Source organism: Camelina sativa, chromosome 20, assembly GCF_000633955.1.
Source record: "Camelina sativa cultivar DH55 chromosome 20, Cs, whole genome shotgun sequence".
NCBI classification, from domain to species: Eukaryota; Viridiplantae; Streptophyta; class Magnoliopsida; order Brassicales; family Brassicaceae; genus Camelina; species Camelina sativa.
The window spans coordinates 376,091-394,254 of NC_025704.1; the positions used below are offsets into that span (position 1 = coordinate 376,091).

Here is an 18,164-nt window from a genome sequence, read left to right on the forward strand (position 1 = left end):
AATGATTGTTTTATGCCCTCACCATATTAAGCAATATGATCAGAGTGATATCAACGTCAACGTTATCAGTATAACTTGGAACATTGAAGAATACTACGCAATGAAATGCAGAACATGTTTCAAGTTTATCACGCCACTGATTTCTATAACTAAATTTGACTTGTTTCTAAGATATTATTCCCTGAGACAGTTAACATACGAGTCTCGTTACTTACGTCATTTACTTTGAATCTGTGATTACTGAATTCAACAAAACAATACTATCGATTTTGGTCTCCTACGTAACTTATTGCGTATACGAGATTGTCTTGTGTATCTGTCGAACTTTGATAGCTGTTTCTAATTCGGTCAAGGATCTGTTTCATACCGTTGATTGGATTTGTTGGTTCTCTCTTATCACCCAACCGTTCTGGCTGAGTATTATGGTTCGATTTGGGCTGTTAAAGATAGGATTTAATTTGGGCCGCAAATGAAAGTATATTCAGACAGTTTCTTGTATACTACGTCACGGATAATGATAGTGTTAAACCGTCAAATGTAATCACCTTTTAACATATTCTAATTGGACGAGAGAATTCATTTCTCGGTTTATTTCGACTGTTGCTATTAAACCAAAGCTTTACGACAAAACGTTGGTGAATATTTTATTGGCCGCCACTCTGTTGGTTTGAGAAATAAACAATAGCTTAGACGGTAATTCATAGCACTAAACACGGTAAGAAATTTCGATGTGTATTATTTTGTATTTTTAATAAATAGGCTTAATTTACAAAGACATGATTTCATTTCAACATTTTATTGTCTATTCAATGAAAACCCCTTGACAAAAAGAATAAACTAATAGTTGTAGTCTATTCTCTTACGTTAGCACAATATTCCGAATTCAACAAAATAAAATCAAATTAAAGAGTTAATTACTTATCAAATAATATTTTATTATATAAAGTATAGTTTCAAAAGTTATTAATTCATAAGATTGCTACATGTATCAAAATATTATTATGTTGTAGATTATTAAAATAGGTTACTAATTCATAAGATCACGACATTTGTCAAGATCTTATTATGTTGTAGATTATTAAAATAATAAAATTATTATAATAAATTTTATTATTATAAAGTAAATTCAACAATTTTGTAATTCTAAAGAAAAATGAATTGTCCAAACAAAAAAAAATTGTTAATTCCAAAACATAAAGAAATTATACAGATAATTTTACAATAAAGATACACATAGTTATTCTAAAGAAAATCTTAAAAATTATACAATAACTAAACTTATACAAAATCAATCATACATTATATTGAATTTCTTGGCCTAATCTTAAAATAATAACAATTTAAATATAAAGATATGTATTCTCTCATATATAAATAATTTAAATATATAAGTTTGTAGGAGTGAATTTTTGGTTAATTGATAAAAATTGACAAAAGTATTACTTATGAAATTATGACATATAGAAGAGTAATATTTAGGATATTTTTGGATTTCCAAAAATTTTGTGAATGTTAACTGATTTTTTTACTGATTATTTTTATTGTTAAATTTAAAATACTAATCAATATACATGTGCTTCTCATATTAGTTTTGTTATTAAATTTATAACTATAATCCATGAAAAAGTGAATTATGGTTTTACGATAAAATAGATAATTAAATGTGATTACTAAACTGAATATCTAACGATGAAATTTCTTTTCGATTAAAATTTTTCAAATATTAGTATGTATCATTTAAGAATATTAGTAATTTTTATGTTTGATTTTATAATTTCAACAAATGTATTTTTGTAATGCATATGTTAAAACATAAGATAATTCTAAATAAATCATAATTTATAGGATAGAATATTCAGTTATTAGATGAGAATTTCTCTATATCTTTATATATGTTTGTATTTTATAAATTTCACTCATTTAAAATTGATAATGACATGAGGTAAAATTAATACTTATGAGATAACAACATAACAAATATATCCTAAATAATGTTGATTCATTTTTTGTGCGAATTATATTTTGTTAATTTTTATTTGTATTTTCAATTTTTACTAAGATAGATTTGATATTATGTATTAATTGTGTTTGATGTAACATATTTAGTTTTATGCATTAAGTTGAAATGTGTAATTAAACTTAAAATATGGTTTATTATGATGGTATAGATATTTAAATGATATTCTATCTCCTATAAGAGCTAAAGCATAAAAATTAATAAATAATAAATATTATCTATTTTATAAAACTTCAACCAAAAAGAATATATATATTTATAGTTCAAAAAGTCATAAATTTTTATATTAATTAAAATTATACATAGAAATTTGAGAAAAATATTATAAAATAGAGCAAAAAAGTCTTAAAACTCTTATATAATGAAACTGAGAGAGTATTGAAATGAAATATGAGAAATCCATATTCAATATTAAAATGCTACAAAATAAAATCTAAAAACTTGTATATTAATATTACTATTTAATTATTGTCAATATTTTTAAAAAAATTTACGCGCGTAATAACTCCGCCCTAATCTATTGTCTTATATACATGGTCCATATATACACATAACATATGTATTGTATTTTAAGTTTTATTCTAATTATGTGAGAGGGATTAGGCTCTATCATATTTATAACGTAATCGAGTATAAGAAAATATTGATGAAATCAGGATGGAATATTTTAATGTCCTTCCGTGCATCACATGTAAATTATTAAATTCTCGTATATGGTTACTAATTTCTTTTTAAGGTAATAAAAGTCTTGAACAATACGAATAAGTAAATTCTTTATAAAATAGATTCGTTTTCTGTTCTTCGGCACGTTGAATTCATCTATAAGCTAAACCATACTTAAGAAGGAAATCCGAATGCATTTATGAGTAATCTTGGCAAACAAGTTCACAGATGAAAATCAGGGATTAACGATGCATTGATGATATGTCTAATCAAACATGATTCATCTTCTTATTAAAAAACTAAAAGAAACATTTTATAAAAAAACTAATTTGGTCGTGTTTCGCGTATAATAATTAGCTGTATGTATAAATTGACAGCAGATAAATTAGCAAATAATATTTTCATCAAAATCTTTTGCTTTTAGCACAAGAAAGTCAGATACCGAAACGTCTGAAACCGCCTTTGTAATACTCTCTACTACTACTCCACACAACTATATAATACACCTCCTCATTGCATTATACTACTCATCAACAAACAACTAAAAGGGTTTCATAATCATATACAGTATTATTCATTCGTTAAGCTAATTTTCCAATGGATACCAAAATAGGATCGATCGACACGTGTAAGCCAACAACTAGCGACGTCGGAAGTCCACCAAGCAACGCCGTCGCAACAATCCAAGACTGCGCTCCCACCACCGCAACTTCCGAAGCAACTCTTGGACGTCACTTAGCCCGCCGTCTTGTCCAAGCCGGAGTCACTGACATTTTCTCTGTTCCCGGTGATTTCAACCTAACTCTGCTCGACCACCTCATCGCCGAGCCAGAGCTCAAAAACATCGGATGCTGCAACGAGCTTAACGCAGGTTACGCTGCAGATGGTTACGCTCGATCTCGTGGAGTCGGTGCTTGTGTCGTCACCTTCACCGTTGGTGGACTCAGCGTTTTGAACGCCATCGCTGGTGCATACAGTGAGAATCTTCCAGTTATCTGTATCGTCGGAGGTCCCAACTCCAACGATTTTGGCACTAACCGTATTCTTCATCACACCATTGGTTTACCTGACTTCAGCCAAGAGCTTAGGTGTTTCCAAACTGTTACTTGCTATCAGGTAATAACACACACAAAAATCAAATCATATATTTAATCTTTATCATCACAAGATTATATAGCAAGTAAGATTTTGATCATAATGTTTTTGTCAGGCTGTGGTGAACCATTTGGAGGATGCTCATGAACAGATTGATACAGCGATATCAACAGCTCTGAAAGAGAGCAAGCCTGTGTACATTAGCATCAGCTGTAACTTAGCTGCAACTCCTCATCCTACGTTTGCTCGTGATCCTGTCCCTTTTGCCCTAACTCCAAGGTAATATGAGCTATAGCTGTTCAATATATTCTAATCACTTCCAAGATTCAAGCTTAATTACTAATGTATTGATTGATTATTAGGTTGAGCAACAAGATGGGTCTAGAAGCTGCGGTGGAAGCAACATTGGAGTTTCTGAACAAGGCAGTCAAGCCAGTTATGGTTGGTGGTCCCAAGTTACGTGTGGCTAAAGCTAGTGAAGCCTTTGTGGAGCTAGCTGATGCTTCAGGCTACGCCATGGCAGTGATGCCTTCTGCTAAAGGCCTTGTACCAGAGAACCATCCTCATTTCCTTGGCACTTACTGGGGAGCAGTAAGCACACCTTTCTGCAATGAGATTGTCGAATCTGCCGATGCTTACATATTCGCAGGTCCAATCTTCAACGACTACAGCTCCGTTGGTTACTCCCTTCTCCTCAAGAAAGAGAAAGCCATCATTGTGCATCCTGATCGTGTCGTTGTGGGTAATGGTCCTACGTTTGGTTGTGTTCGGATGGCCGATTTCTTCAGGGAGTTGGCTAAGTGGGTGGAGCGTAACGAGACGGCTTATGAGAACTACCATAGGATCTTTGTCCCTGAAGGTAAACCAGCGAAATGCGAACCAAAAGAGCCTCTGAGAGTCAACGCAATGTTTCAACACATTCAGAAGATGCTCTCTAGTTAAACTGCTGTGATTGCTGAAACTGGTGATTCTTGGTTCAATTGCCAGAAACTAAAGCTGCCTAAAGGATGTGGGTACGTATCCAACAAAAAACTACTGAATCTTCTACATTTAACAAAGTGAAAATAAAGGAACAAACTCAAGATTTGAAAAAAAGCTTTGCTCTGTTTTGTAGGTATGAGTTTCAGATGCAGTATGGATCAATTGGTTGGTCTGTTGGTGCAACGCTGGGATACGCACAGGCTGTACCAGAGAAGAGAGTCTTGTCTTTCATCGGAGACGGTAGTTTCCAAGTGACGGCTCAGGACATATCCACTATGATTCGTAACGGACAGAAGTCGATCATCTTCCTGATTAACAACGGTGGCTACACCATTGAAGTGGAGATTCATGATGGTCCTTACAACGTGATCAAGAATTGGAACTACACTGGTCTCGTTGATGCCATTCACAACGGTGAAGGCAAATGCTGGACCAAAAAGGTAATTTCTAATGATCACAGTTGGAAGTTAAAACATATATGAATTTTGGGTGTAAAGTAGTAACATTATGAATGTTGTGTGTTTGGTTAGGTGAGATACGAGGAGGAGTTAGAGGAAGCGATTAAGATAGCGTCAACGGAGAAGAAAGATTGTCTTTGTTTCATTGAAGTGATTGTTCACAAAGATGATACGAGCAGAGAGTTGCTTGAGTGGGGATCTCGCGTCTCTGCTGCTAATGGTCGTCCTCCCAATCCTCAGTAGAAGCAAGGCATATAGAGAGAATCTTGAGTGTGGCTCAAGTATCTCTCGTTTCTTAGCAATACAATTGAATCACATTGTTTCCTGTTTTTCTTTCTTAGTTTTATGCTTTCAAGTACCGATTGGTTTTTATATCTTTCCAATTAGTGAACCTGTTGCTTCTCCAATATTTGTGCCTTTTTTTAAAACGTAAAGTCCAAATAATTCCAACAGTTTCAGTCTAAATTATCATAAGACTCAGTTCAGTTAATATACTAACATCTTGACTTATATGCTCTCCTTTACCTAAGGTTGTTACACATACTTTTTCCTCAAATGAACCAACTCAATAACTTATTTACCAGAAAAAACAAAAACCTAAGAAAAGAGCTGATCTTATCTGAACCAAAATCACAACATATTTAACCCGTTAAAGTTAGATTTCCATAAAAAGTATACACTAATTTTTAACCAAAATAGAACGGGTCGTTATAGCTAAGTCTCTGGTCGAGCCACAAGGCGACTGTTTTGGAGTACATGTTCAGGAAACTGAGAACGGCAGCTTCTGACATGAGATTTGAGTTTAGGAATATTTGGGTGTGCGCTTCTACACCGATTGCAACGTAACTCCCCTTTCAACAGATCTTCGCTCGCCACATTGGCCTTACCTTGGCTCTTGACCTCTTCAAGTACATCAACTGAGTCACGAAAGAACGAGGACGTGAACGAGTTCCAGTGTTTCTTGTTCTTTAAACTATCTGAATCAAAGTCTTGGCTTATAACGTGTAAATGTAGTTGTCGCATCGACGGAACCTGAAAGAAAAAAAAAATCAATGTATGTTAAACATATCAATTTCAATGATTTTGCTAATGAACTCTTAGCTTTAAAGTAAACTCTAAAACCAGCAACAGAAAGTGCAACTCCGAAGTCTAGACTCAAGGGAAACAGAAAATTCATCAGTGCTCAGAACGTTAAGGATGACTTAAGTACCGAGTGATATCCAAGGCGGAAGATAAGAGATGCATCCTCGTTTTGGAATCTATCAACCCATTTCAGACCAACATTGTGCATTTCCTGCAGAAGTTGAAGGTTCTCCTTGCGAACGTCTTCTAGCCCATCTTGAAGTTCCTATCATATATATTTTTTTTTGAAGAAAATGTAAAATTTATTTGACAAAAAATTTTTTACAGCAAATGTGTCGTAAATTTGAAGGTTTTATAAACTAAGAAACAATTTGTAAACAAATAATGTGTTAAGGGCAAGCTGGAATGCCAGGGGAGAGCTTCTTATCCTCTCATCTAGATGCTAACCATAACTCCGTACAACCAACATAGCGACCTATCCTGTCATATATTTATATTTATAGTAATTTCAAATTTTTATGTTCAAACCAAAAAATCAGTTCTTTATTAACAATAAATTTATTTTTATGAATTTTTTACATATTGTATTCACTTACATATTCTATCAAATATTTTGTAACTCTCATATTATAATCATATCCATATTTTAAGGCACTAAATTTTAATTAATTGCAATTATTTATTTGTGTTTATGTTATTCTTTTCACCTCCATAGTATATATAGCATTCTAATGAATGATTAATGACAATAAAAATTGAATAAATAATAAAAGATATTAATATTTAATTATTACATTTTTGTAATTCTTATATACTTTATATAAGATTTCAACATGTGTATATGATATATATATATATAAGATATGATATATATACATAAGATATGATATATATATATAGATGTGATATTTTTGTTTAAAGATATGATTAAATATTTAACTTTTCTATCATCTAAATTGTTCTTAATTTTTTTTGGGATATTAGTACTACATATATATTATTCCTATATTATGAACATCAAGATGTATAGTTTTATTTTCAATTCTACTTGTCATCCTTAAGATATGTCGCATATTTTGCTTTTATTTTTATTCATTTTAAGATAAATAATTCACATGAAATTATTATGTAAATATATTTAATTTCTGTTCACTTATTAGTATTATTCTAATCATATATCATTTATCATTATATAGTTAATTAACATATATATATATATAATATTTTTATATTAATTTATTAAAACCAAATTATTGTTAATTGTAAATATATATTAGTTAGGTTTTGGTCTCACTTATAATGGTATAACTGAATCATTTTTCATATGCTTTTTATATATGACTTCATCAATCATCTCGGAAAAGCGTTTTTAGTTTTCGAATAATATTTATTTTTATAATGAATCTAAATAATAGATAAGTTTTCTTGCATTTGTTGGACAATGGAAAAACTATTAAAAAAATTAAGAAAGCTATAAAACTATAATTGAAGGAAATTTTTTTATAATTTTGTACAATTTTTGAAAAATATGTATTTAAAAAAATATTTATGTAATATAAACTATTAAATAATCAATTGAAATGAACAAAGAATTCGTCATGTTCGCTAGGGCGGATTGTGAAAGGTCCATTCCCTCAATAGTCGACGGGCTCAAAGTGGACAACAGAAAGATACTTTATGTGGTGTTCAAAAGAAACTTAATTTACAAAATCATGATTGTCCACTTCGCTAGTTACGTATCAGAGCAGTTAAATTACGGCCACGGGTGGTCTTACCGAAATCATCATAGGAATGGCACAAGATTTTGTGGACACCAATAATGTCAATTTATTTCAACCTTATAGTCATTTTGGTAGACAATGTTCGGTGATGATAGATCAGCTGTTCTCAACATATGATCAACTGTTCTCATTTATTACGTCGACCAAACTAGCTCTCTTATCACTTCTTCTAAGAAGCATTTTTGGTTGGATTCTTATTTTAAAGCCGTTATCAATTCTTTGTTTCAAAATTTTTTTTTTGAGGTTGCTCTTTGTCTTGATCATTTATGGCCAAAATCAAAATCAGTTTAATTTGACATGTTGTACCGGCCCATTGGGCTTCTTATTACCCTGTGATTGATTTGCCAAAACAACTATTACTTTTTGTCGTTGTAAAATAGATGCTCCTTGTTCTAATGACTACTTTACCGAAGTTAAAATCACAACGACTTTTAGTTCTTACCGATCGAACGAGACTGGTCGACAAAAAACTCGTTTAGACCTCACGAGAAATAGTTATATAAAATTCAATTAATTTCTAATACTATAAACTAAACCAACTCATCAGTTGTATAAGTTGTATAAGTTGATGACTCATCAGTGACCCAACTCAATGAACCAACTCAATAACTTATTATACTCATCAGTGACCCAACTCAATGAACCAACTCAATGAAGTTCATATGCTCTTCAACACATACTTTTTCCTCAAATGAACCAACTCAATAACTTATTTACCAGAAAAAACAAAAACCTAAGAACAGAGCTGATCTTATCTGAACCAAAATCACAACATATTTAACCCGTTAAAGTTAGATTTCCATAAAAAGTATACACTAATTTTTAACCAAAATAGAACGGGTCGTTATAGCTAAGTCTCTGGTCGAGCCACAAGGCGACTGTTTTGGAGTACATGTTCAGGAAACTGAGAACGGCAGCTTCTGACATGAGATCTGAGTTTAGGAATATTTGGGTGTGCGCTTCTACACCGATTGCAACGTAACTCCCCTTTCAACAGATCTTCGCTCGCCACATTGGCCTTACCTTGGCTCTTGACCTCTTCAAGTACATCAACTGAGTCACGAAAGAACGAGGACGTGAACGAGTTCCAGTGTTTCTTGTTCTTTAAACTATCTGAATCAAAGTCTTGGCTTATAACGTGTAAATGTAGTTGTCGCATCGACGGAACCTGAAAGAAAAAAAAAATCAATGTATGTTAAACATATCAATTTCAATGATTTTGCTAATGAACTCTTAGCTTTAAAGTAAACTCTAAAACCAGCAACAGAAAGTGCAACTCCGAAGTCTAGACTCAAGGGAAACAGAAAATTCATCAGTGCTCAGAACGTTAAGGATGACTTAAGTACCGAGTGATATCCAAGGCGGAAGATAAGAGATGCATCCTCGTTTTGGAATCTATCAACCCATTTCAGACCAACATTGTGCATTTCCTGCAGAAGTTGAAGGTTCTCCTTGCGAACGTCTTCTAGCCCATCTAGACTCTCCTGTCTCGCCAGTACTAGCACGTGTTTCCGAGCCTAAATGGAAAATCTTGTTTTGTCATCTGTCTCATGAAGAAAGATAAGTACTATATTTATATAAATCAGCATCAAGACTTTTTTTACCTTTGGGTACTGGTCGTTTATCACAACGATGTTGTCTGAAAATTCTAGCACGATATTCTCATGTCTCTCTGGGTGCATGGCGATGGTGTGGAGAGCCAATGCCCATGTGCTCCATTCTTTACTCATCTTCTTTCCACTGTCTCTTGTATCCTCCAGAGACCCTGATTCCATATTATTAACTACGGCCTTATCTTGTGATCCTTTGTACTTTTTGTTTCTCTCAGAGTGTTCCTTAATATTCTCACCAGAATCTGACGCAGCTGTTTCATTGCTTCGTTTGGGAAATTTTGATTGATCTTGTACTACTGATAGAAAACCTTCAAACAGGGATGTGTAAGCCTCCCGGAGAGTTTTGCAGCCCTTGGTGTAGTCGTTGTTAAGGTTGTCTGGTCGGTTTGGGTTCATGTTTGGTCCTAGAACATGTATGACATGTGTAATACCTTCTGCATTGTGTAAAGGGCAAGTAGAAGGAAGAGGAACTACCACAGCTTTTCCAGGAAGAAGAGTGTTTGCTCGTACTCTTGTGGCAGTCTCGAGATCTGGACCAGAAGCTTTGAATATTGCTGCATTCACACCCCCACCTCCAGGTTTAAGCCGCCTGAACATAGCTCACAAAATTAGCTACTAATGGAAGATGTATCCTCCTAATCTTACTCAATAAGTTGGTGCATTTTACTGAAGAGCAAGAAACTAATAGATGCTTAGTGCTTACCAATTAGTAGCATTAGCTATAACATTGCAGTGTAGACCACCTTCAGAACGAAGCTTAGTAATGTCCCCGACAAATGTGAAGAAACTCGCTGAGTCAATGTTCTTTTGAGAAGCCTTAGCTTTGACAAGAGACAGAATCTTTGACCCGTGGCTCAAGTCCACCAAGACAAGACGTGCAGTCCCAACTTTGGGTAAGAATTCCTCTGCTTTCTCGACAATGATATCAGAAGCCTTTTCAAGATCAAACTGAAAATCCGCAGTTGAAATTGATGGGAATGCCAGTGTATGTACAATATCAGCAGAACCAAGCTTAGCTGGCGAAACTCGGAAATTTTCTGTCTTTTCATTAGCTTTGCGCATTGCGTTAGTAGCTTCATTAGAAGATGATGAACCAGGAAGAGCATTGACTTTTTTAAAGAACTTCATTATACCAGGTTGGCTTTTAGTGTCTGATTTCTTCTCGCCAAAACAGCCAGAAGGAAGCGTATCCATTAGACCAAGCTTGCTGTAAGTGTTAACAGCATTCTCAACATCTGCATCGTTGTAACAAAACATAACCCGAGAAAACCCTTCATTCACTTTGGGTAGTTCCTTACTCTGAAGCATCCTATTCACAACAGCTGCAGCTCTACCGCCTTGTAGATTCCCTTCATGACCGGTTCTTTTGACTGATCTAGAAATACAAACCTGAGCAGGAAGCTCCAGAACCACTGCATGGACTTCAATGCCAGAACCACCAAGCTTAACAAACTCAGAGCGCTGCTCTCTGTCAAGATTACATCTGTCTATAAAAACGCTCTTGCCTTCCTTAAGGGAACTTATTGCCATCTTTAAACACTGAGCCTTTGTTCCAGCTTTGCCATTGTTAATAATGTCCTGAAGTAAGTTAAACAAAACGAAATCTAAGGAATTTTCGCAAATTTAGTCACGTTGAGGAATTTCATCAGTCAGCTTGTGTGCATTAAAAAAAAAAAAAAGAGAAACCTGGCAGATGCGATACCAAGGGCGGAGAGAGGAACGCATCACGGTGTCACAAAACGTCGATTTGCCGCTTCCTGGCGGACCAATCAGAAGCACCACTATCTGCTTCGTCTTCTCTGTTTCAATTTTAGCCATTATCGTTGTAAAACTCATCAGAATAAACAATAGAGATGTTAAAAGGAGAAATTGATTCAGGAAAGGTTTGATGTTTTTACCAGAGTCTTCCATTGGCAGTTCCTGAGTTCTCTCGTTGACCGGAGAAACAGTCTCCTCTCTGTTTCTCCGACTTTACAATTGCAGCGGAGCCTCGTCGTAGTGTGTTTGGAGTACGTGGCGTCTCTGCGTAATGAAAACGACGTGTTGTTTCCCAATTTCCCAAATTTAATCGCAACTTCTTGTTGTTTAATTATTTAATTTGTATATATAAAACGACGTGTTGTTGTGTGTGCTAATATTTGGTCGACACGTCGTGTGGTAAAAGACGTTTACTTGGACACAAGTTACTCGGTAAAATTGGCAACAAAAAAAACTCAATTAATTTTGATGAAAACACCCAATAACGTACTAGGTTAAATAATTAATTAGTCTCATTCACATATTTATAGTGAAATCTTCAAATATTTAGAATTTAAATGCATGTAAACCTTAAACTAAGTTACTAAAGATTGCGACAATTAGGAAAGCGGTAAAATACTGTAATGTAATCACATGACTAAGATGAGCCACGTTCTTGCTCATAATCAACCGGACCAAACCACGGCGAATACTCCGAGTCCATAACCGTATGTGGCATGCCTTGTGAGTACGTCTCGTTTACATGGGTACAGCCTTCATCATAACCAAAGAGTGTTGGTTCGTATTCTCCGGTGGCGGGAGAGTAAGTACAAGACGACGTGGTTTCGTGGTCGTTTAAGAAGACAAGCACGTTTTGGTGAAACCAGATCTGAGCTTTCAGGAACTTGACGTATCTAATGGCTTCGTCAAGCATAGAGACAGTGTCCATCTTCGCACCACCAGGAACCATGCTTTGTAGAACTTTGAAACGGTCGCTGATTCTGTGCCGTCTCTCACGGGCCGCAACGCTCTGAGGATCCGTCGATAACATGGACGTTGACCTTGACCGTTTTGTGCATCCGGTGTCGCTCTTGTGACCATGGAAAGGGGAAGAGGATGTGGAAGTGGTGGATGATGAATTAGGGTTTTGGCTACGAAGATTAGAATGGTCCATTTGTGATTGTTGTGGTTTATAATTGTTACGTAGTATGCGTATATATATAGTTATAGAAACTGATTTAGTGCTAACGTTGGTTAATTGTCTCGCGGGTCCATTGATTGTGAATTGATTGTGATGTGTTCTTGTGTATTATATAAAAAGAAAGGATGTATAGACAGGCATTTAAAAAGTTCAACATCTGCTCAGGTGTATGATATATATATATTATATATATATATGTGATATTTTTGTTTTAAAATATGATGAAATATTTAACTTTTCTATCATCTAAATTTTTTTTTTTTTTTTGGAATATTAGTATTATATATATATATATATATTATTCCTATGTTATGAACATTAAGATGTATAATTTTATTTTCAATTATATTTGTCATCCTTAAGATATGTCGCATATTTTATATTTTGTTTTATTTATTTATTTTAAGATAAATAATTCACATGACATTATTATGTAACTACTTTTTAATTTATGTTCATTTATTAATATTATTCTAATCATATATCATTTATCAGTATATAGTTAATTAACATATATATATAATATATTTATATTAATTTATTAAAACCATATTATTGTGAATTGTAAATATATATAAGTTAGGTTTTTGTCTCACTTATACTGGTATAATTAAATCATTTTTCATATGATTTTTATATATGACTTCATCAATTATCTCGGAAAAGCGTATATAATTTTCGATTAATCATCTCGAATAATATTTATTTTTATAATGAATCTAAGTAATAGGTAAGTTTTCTTGCATTTGTTGGATAGTGGAAAAATTATTGAAGGAACTAAGTAAGCTATAAAACCATAATTGAAGGAAAAATTTTTATAATTTCTGTACATGTTTTGAAAAATATGTATTTAAAAGAATATTTATGTAATATAAACTATTAAATAATCAATTTATTCAATAATTTACTAAAATATCTTAAAAATATCTAATTATATTTTGTTATATTAATTTCAAACTCACGCAACGCCTGGGATATTATATAGTAGTAATAATACATATAAGTGATTGGTGATCATTATAAGAAGTTAATTCATTTTTGAAAAATAAATAAATAAATAAATTATTATTCACTTATTATAAATAAATAAATAAATTATAAATGAAACGTTCACAGAAACAGGAAGCGGAGGCTCCGGTAGGTGGAATCATAATTATATCAAATGATGCATTTTTTTCAGATGAGCTTGCCAACGATTTAGAAAAAAATAAACGACGATTTAATGTTTTCTGGCAAATACCTCGAGATTTATCTAGAATTCCAATGTATGGGGCTAAGCCGTGATCCATTTTAGCATTGGCTTATTGTAGTATTGCAACAGTGGTGGAGTTAGTATTCCTGTCTAGGAACACAAGACTCTATCTGGCTGAGGTGATCTTTGGTGACTTTTTTGACCAATGATGGTCACGTTGGTTGTGCAAAGCTGGCCAATATATTCTCCACTGAATTAGCCATTGAGACTGCAGATGACAACAAGAGATCACAAGGCTATGACTTTCTTATATTCAATTCCAATTTGTAAAGTTTAGATATTATGGAGTATTAATTTATTAATACTTCAATAATATCGTAAATTAATAATCATGTAAAAAAAGATTTGGAACCAACAAAATTTATTAATTTATAGTATTTACTAATTTAAAGAGTATTAGTTTTGACATGTCTGAAGGTTATGGCTTTCTCATATTCAGTTCCAATATTCAATTCCAATATGTATAGTTTAGATGTTATGCGCATAGTTTATCTAACATGATAATTTTTCAACAGCCCTTGTTGAAGGCCGATTCGAAGACTTTACTCATTGCAACCGTTGCGTCCCACTCCTTTACGGCTAAAGAGTCGATCATGACCCTCCAATTCGCTGAAAATGTGAAGGGAATACGGGTCGGAGTCCCTAGGCAACGCTTTTTTCAAGGCTAATTCAAACAGTCTCGTCTAATTTTCATGTAGTTAATGAATCAACAAATACAAGTTGGTATTTTGAGATCTTGATTGCATATAGTATAAATGTTGAAATTGCTGTATATAATTGCGTAAGGAATTACACAACTATTAGAATTTATACACGAGTTATACATCTGTATACAGTTATACACCAACTCATCATCAACTCTTCGCTTAGGCGGCTACTGTCGCTAGCTCTTCTTGCATTCGTCTTGGCACTTTCAATCGAATCGGAAGTTAGGATGTTATTGTCAATGTTCTTTTTCTTCGTCTCCTTACTTCTTCATGACGATTGTTGATTCTATAAGGGATACCAAACTAGCTCTCTTATCCGTTCTTCATCTAAGAAGCATTTTTGGTTGGCTTCTTATTTTAAGAGTACATTGATTTACACAACATAGAAGATTAATTGACTTTGATGGATGTATATATAACAAATTTTCTCTAATATTTTCGGGATACACGTCAAACATATATGTGTGTGATGTCATTTTCTAAACAAAAAAAAAGTAATGATGCATGGCATTATTATACTTTAGTACGATGCAAATCTAATTAGACAACTCCATATAGTTATCTAAACACTAGCACACAAATTGATCCAAATCTGTCTTTTTAAACATCGGGAGATCACGAGATTCTATTTGCAGTATACTAATTGTAAGTTGTAACATTTGAAAAAGAAAAAGAAGTATCTAAAAAATATGGAAGAGCACGTGAGGCTCCGGGTTTCACGTAGTAGTAGTGGGGTTTGGTGAAAACATTGGGATGAAGTGCAGACGAAAAACAAAACCCTAATCATTTTCTTACAACTCAAACTCTACGTACTGTCTTCTCAAACAACTACCTTCATTGCACATTACCCACGTTTATGTACAGTAGATGTCCCAGTCCATTGATATGTCTTCGTTCTTCTCTCATAGTTCAATACAAATTCTATAATTGATTCACTAAAAAGTATAAACTATATCTATATATGAAGTAGGATTGCAAATTTGTCCTTTTAAATAAAACAAAGTTAGAAAAATAGGAAATATGATTTGAAAAGACCGGATAGCAATAACTATGCTGGAAAGACGCATGAGCTTGAAATAGTAACAGATATTCAAGGATTTGGTCATTATATTCTTTCTTCATATTATATATATTCGCCATTCTTTTATTAATTGTAGAAAGCAAAGCAATAGTATGAAATTTCAAACAATGATTTCTTAAGTTGTATTTAAAAGAAACAACTAATAATCAATACAGGTTTAATTGAGAGATAGGTAAAGTGGTAAACTGTCATCTCAGCTGTTGAGTGAACGAGACGTTAGTTTTACGTGAGATAACAAAAAATCGGACTTATTCTTTTTCTTCAATTATTTTCCTCAAATCGCCTATTTAACGTAACTAACCCCAGTTGCTAGTTCCTACGAAAGAACGAATAATAGATAATTAAACAAAAGAAAGCATAAACATACGATTTGAACAAGTGTAAAATGCTAACGATTTTAAATTACTGTGTAGTGTAAACTTTAAACACTGAATCTTAGAGATAAATGTGTAGAAAAATAACAGATGAAATAGGAACTCGAGAGAAAAAAATCTTATGTTATACATGCATATATAGTGTAATTAAGTTATTTTTGGCCTAAACAGTGTTATGATCTCAAAACTAATTAGTTTGAAGTATCAAATGTTTTAAATTTAATGGATGGTTATAGACCTATCTTGCCAAACTAAATCCACGTAGCTAAGGAGAAAAAGTTAATAAATTAATAAAGGTGTAGACGTGTAGTAGTAGTTACATAAGTAAATAAATGTGAAAGCGAAGTTTTGGATTTTGGTGATGGTGATGGACTCATGTTACTGTCTGCATTTATTTTGGTACACCTTTCCAGCCGCATGGTGACTCAGACACAGTAAAATTAGAAGATGTTCTCTGTGCACACGCGATTAGTTTTGTATGTATATTTTATTATATATTAGATATTGTGTGACATGGTGTAAACTGATTCATCACGGAGTTGAAAAAGAAAAATACATACGCACATCCATCCCATTAATTTGTGAACATCTAAAAAATCATTATAGTAATTAGGTGGAAAACAAAAAAAAGTTAAGGCCCTCTAGAGCCCAATATGGTGTTGTGCCAGAAGTCGTCTCGCAAACGCACCACGGTGTAATCTACAACCTACACGTCTCCTCCAGACCCTTTCCATAATACCAATTATGCCACGAGACATTCATGTCGGCGAAGTGTCATTGTACTTTGTACACGTAGAGATCCATTTAAATCAGTAATATAAACAACACGATGAGATATTTGTAAGTAAGGATTAGTATAAAAGAAAGAGAGATATAAAACCAATAAATCATCAAGTTTATCAAAAAGAAAGGAAGAAAATAAAAAATGTCGAGTGATGAGTTCAGGCTGGTTTCGCCGACGATAGATAATGATGGGAAGCTGCCGAGAAAGTATACGAAGGGAGGTCAAGGTGTTAAGAAGGATATCTCTCCTCCTCTTGAATGGTATATAACTATATAATCGCAGTTTATATATATATATATTTTTAATTTATGACTTTGTTACCATATACGATGGTGATTCAATGATGAATTATAACGCTCTATGCAAGATTATTAATGTTTACGTAAAACCATGGAAAAAAAAAACTATAGTTATAAGAAAAAGAATTTATTTATTTAATCAGTTAATCAGTTATCATAAAAGGCTTCGTAGTTTGGTTTCATTTTTTTTGGTCAACTCATTCTTCATTATATTGTCAACATGAATTATCGACTGTAGGCCATGTGACGTATCTTAGTCTAAAACAACATTTCAAAATGATTTCGTGGGTTATGTAGGTACAACGTTCCAGAAGGTACGAAATCACTAGCCTTGGTGGTGGAGGACATAGATGCGCCAGATCCTAGTGGACCGCTAGTCCCATGGACGATATGGGTAGTTGTTGACATACCGCCGGAGATGAAAGGTATTCCGGAAGCATTTTCCGGCAAGGAGGAGCAGACCGCTGGTATCCGGGAAGGGAATAATGACCACAAGATTCCGGGATGGCGTGGTCCCCTCATGCCTAGTCACGATCACCGTTACCAGTTCAAGCTCTTGGCTCTCGATGATAAACCAAATCTTGGTCATACGGTAACTATAAAACAACGTCGTTGGGCTTTTATTTATTTATCAAGTTTGTTTATGATATATATGTAGTAATTACTTTATGAAGAGTTGGTTTGATAAATGTCATATGGGTGGCTCAGGTGACGAAAGAGAGATTGCTCGATGCGATTGAAGGACACGTGCTGGGAGAAGCAATCTTCACGTGTATGGCCTAAACACTTGACGGGAAATAAAATAATATCATATCATATGCGAATGTATTAGTTGGACTAAGAATTTTATTTCATGGCCAAGAAAATAAAATTTGTTTGACATCGCAAACTCGAAGCCTAATATTATTATTATCCAAAAGGCCGAGAAAGGTATTATAAGTTCGACATAACTCGTAAATACTAGTGTTATTTGTTAACTGTTGAATATTATTGTTACTAATAAAAATCTAGATAGATAAAATATCAAATCATCTCTCC

At 33.4% G+C, this 18,164-nt stretch overlaps 3 protein-coding genes and 1 pseudogene across 4 annotated transcripts; 2 read left to right on the plus strand and 2 right to left on the minus strand.

The window, feature by feature from the left end:
- On the plus strand, positions 3,278–5,620 carry LOC104768331 (annotated as a pseudogene).
- LOC104768332 (transcription factor bHLH140) lies at positions 5,828–11,745 on the minus strand. 2 transcript variants are annotated; one of them, XM_010492277.2, is made up of 7 exons: positions 11,590–11,745; positions 11,378–11,490; positions 10,395–11,269; positions 9,683–10,280; positions 9,493–9,595; positions 6,425–6,492; positions 5,828–6,246 (listed from the first exon to the last, which is right to left on the minus strand). In XM_010492277.2, the coding sequence occupies exons 1-7, from the start codon at positions 11,600–11,602 to the stop codon at positions 5,929–5,931; spliced, it is 2,088 nt and encodes a 695-aa protein (XP_010490579.1). In that variant the 5' UTR covers positions 11,603–11,745; the 3' UTR covers positions 5,828–5,928. The 2 variants fall into 2 exon arrangements, with proteins under 2 accessions (XP_010490579.1, XP_010490577.1); XM_010492275.2 differs by lacking the exons at positions 5,828–6,246; positions 6,425–6,492 and adding an exon at positions 8,771–9,246 and having other exon boundaries at positions 9,425–9,595; positions 11,590–11,739.
- On the minus strand, positions 12,019–12,613 carry LOC104772084 (transcription factor bHLH140-like). The gene has a single exon (XM_010496733.2). The coding sequence runs from the start codon at positions 12,600–12,602 to the stop codon at positions 12,087–12,089; it is 516 nt and encodes a 171-aa protein (XP_010495035.1). The 5' UTR covers positions 12,603–12,613; the 3' UTR covers positions 12,019–12,086.
- Positions 16,872–18,065, plus strand: LOC104768334 (UPF0098 protein CPn_0877/CP_0992/CPj0877/CpB0906-like). Its single transcript, XM_010492279.2, has 3 exons — positions 16,872–17,087; positions 17,424–17,718; positions 17,835–18,065. The coding sequence occupies exons 1-3, from the start codon at positions 16,969–16,971 to the stop codon at positions 17,907–17,909; spliced, it is 489 nt and encodes a 162-aa protein (XP_010490581.1). The 5' UTR covers positions 16,872–16,968; the 3' UTR covers positions 17,910–18,065.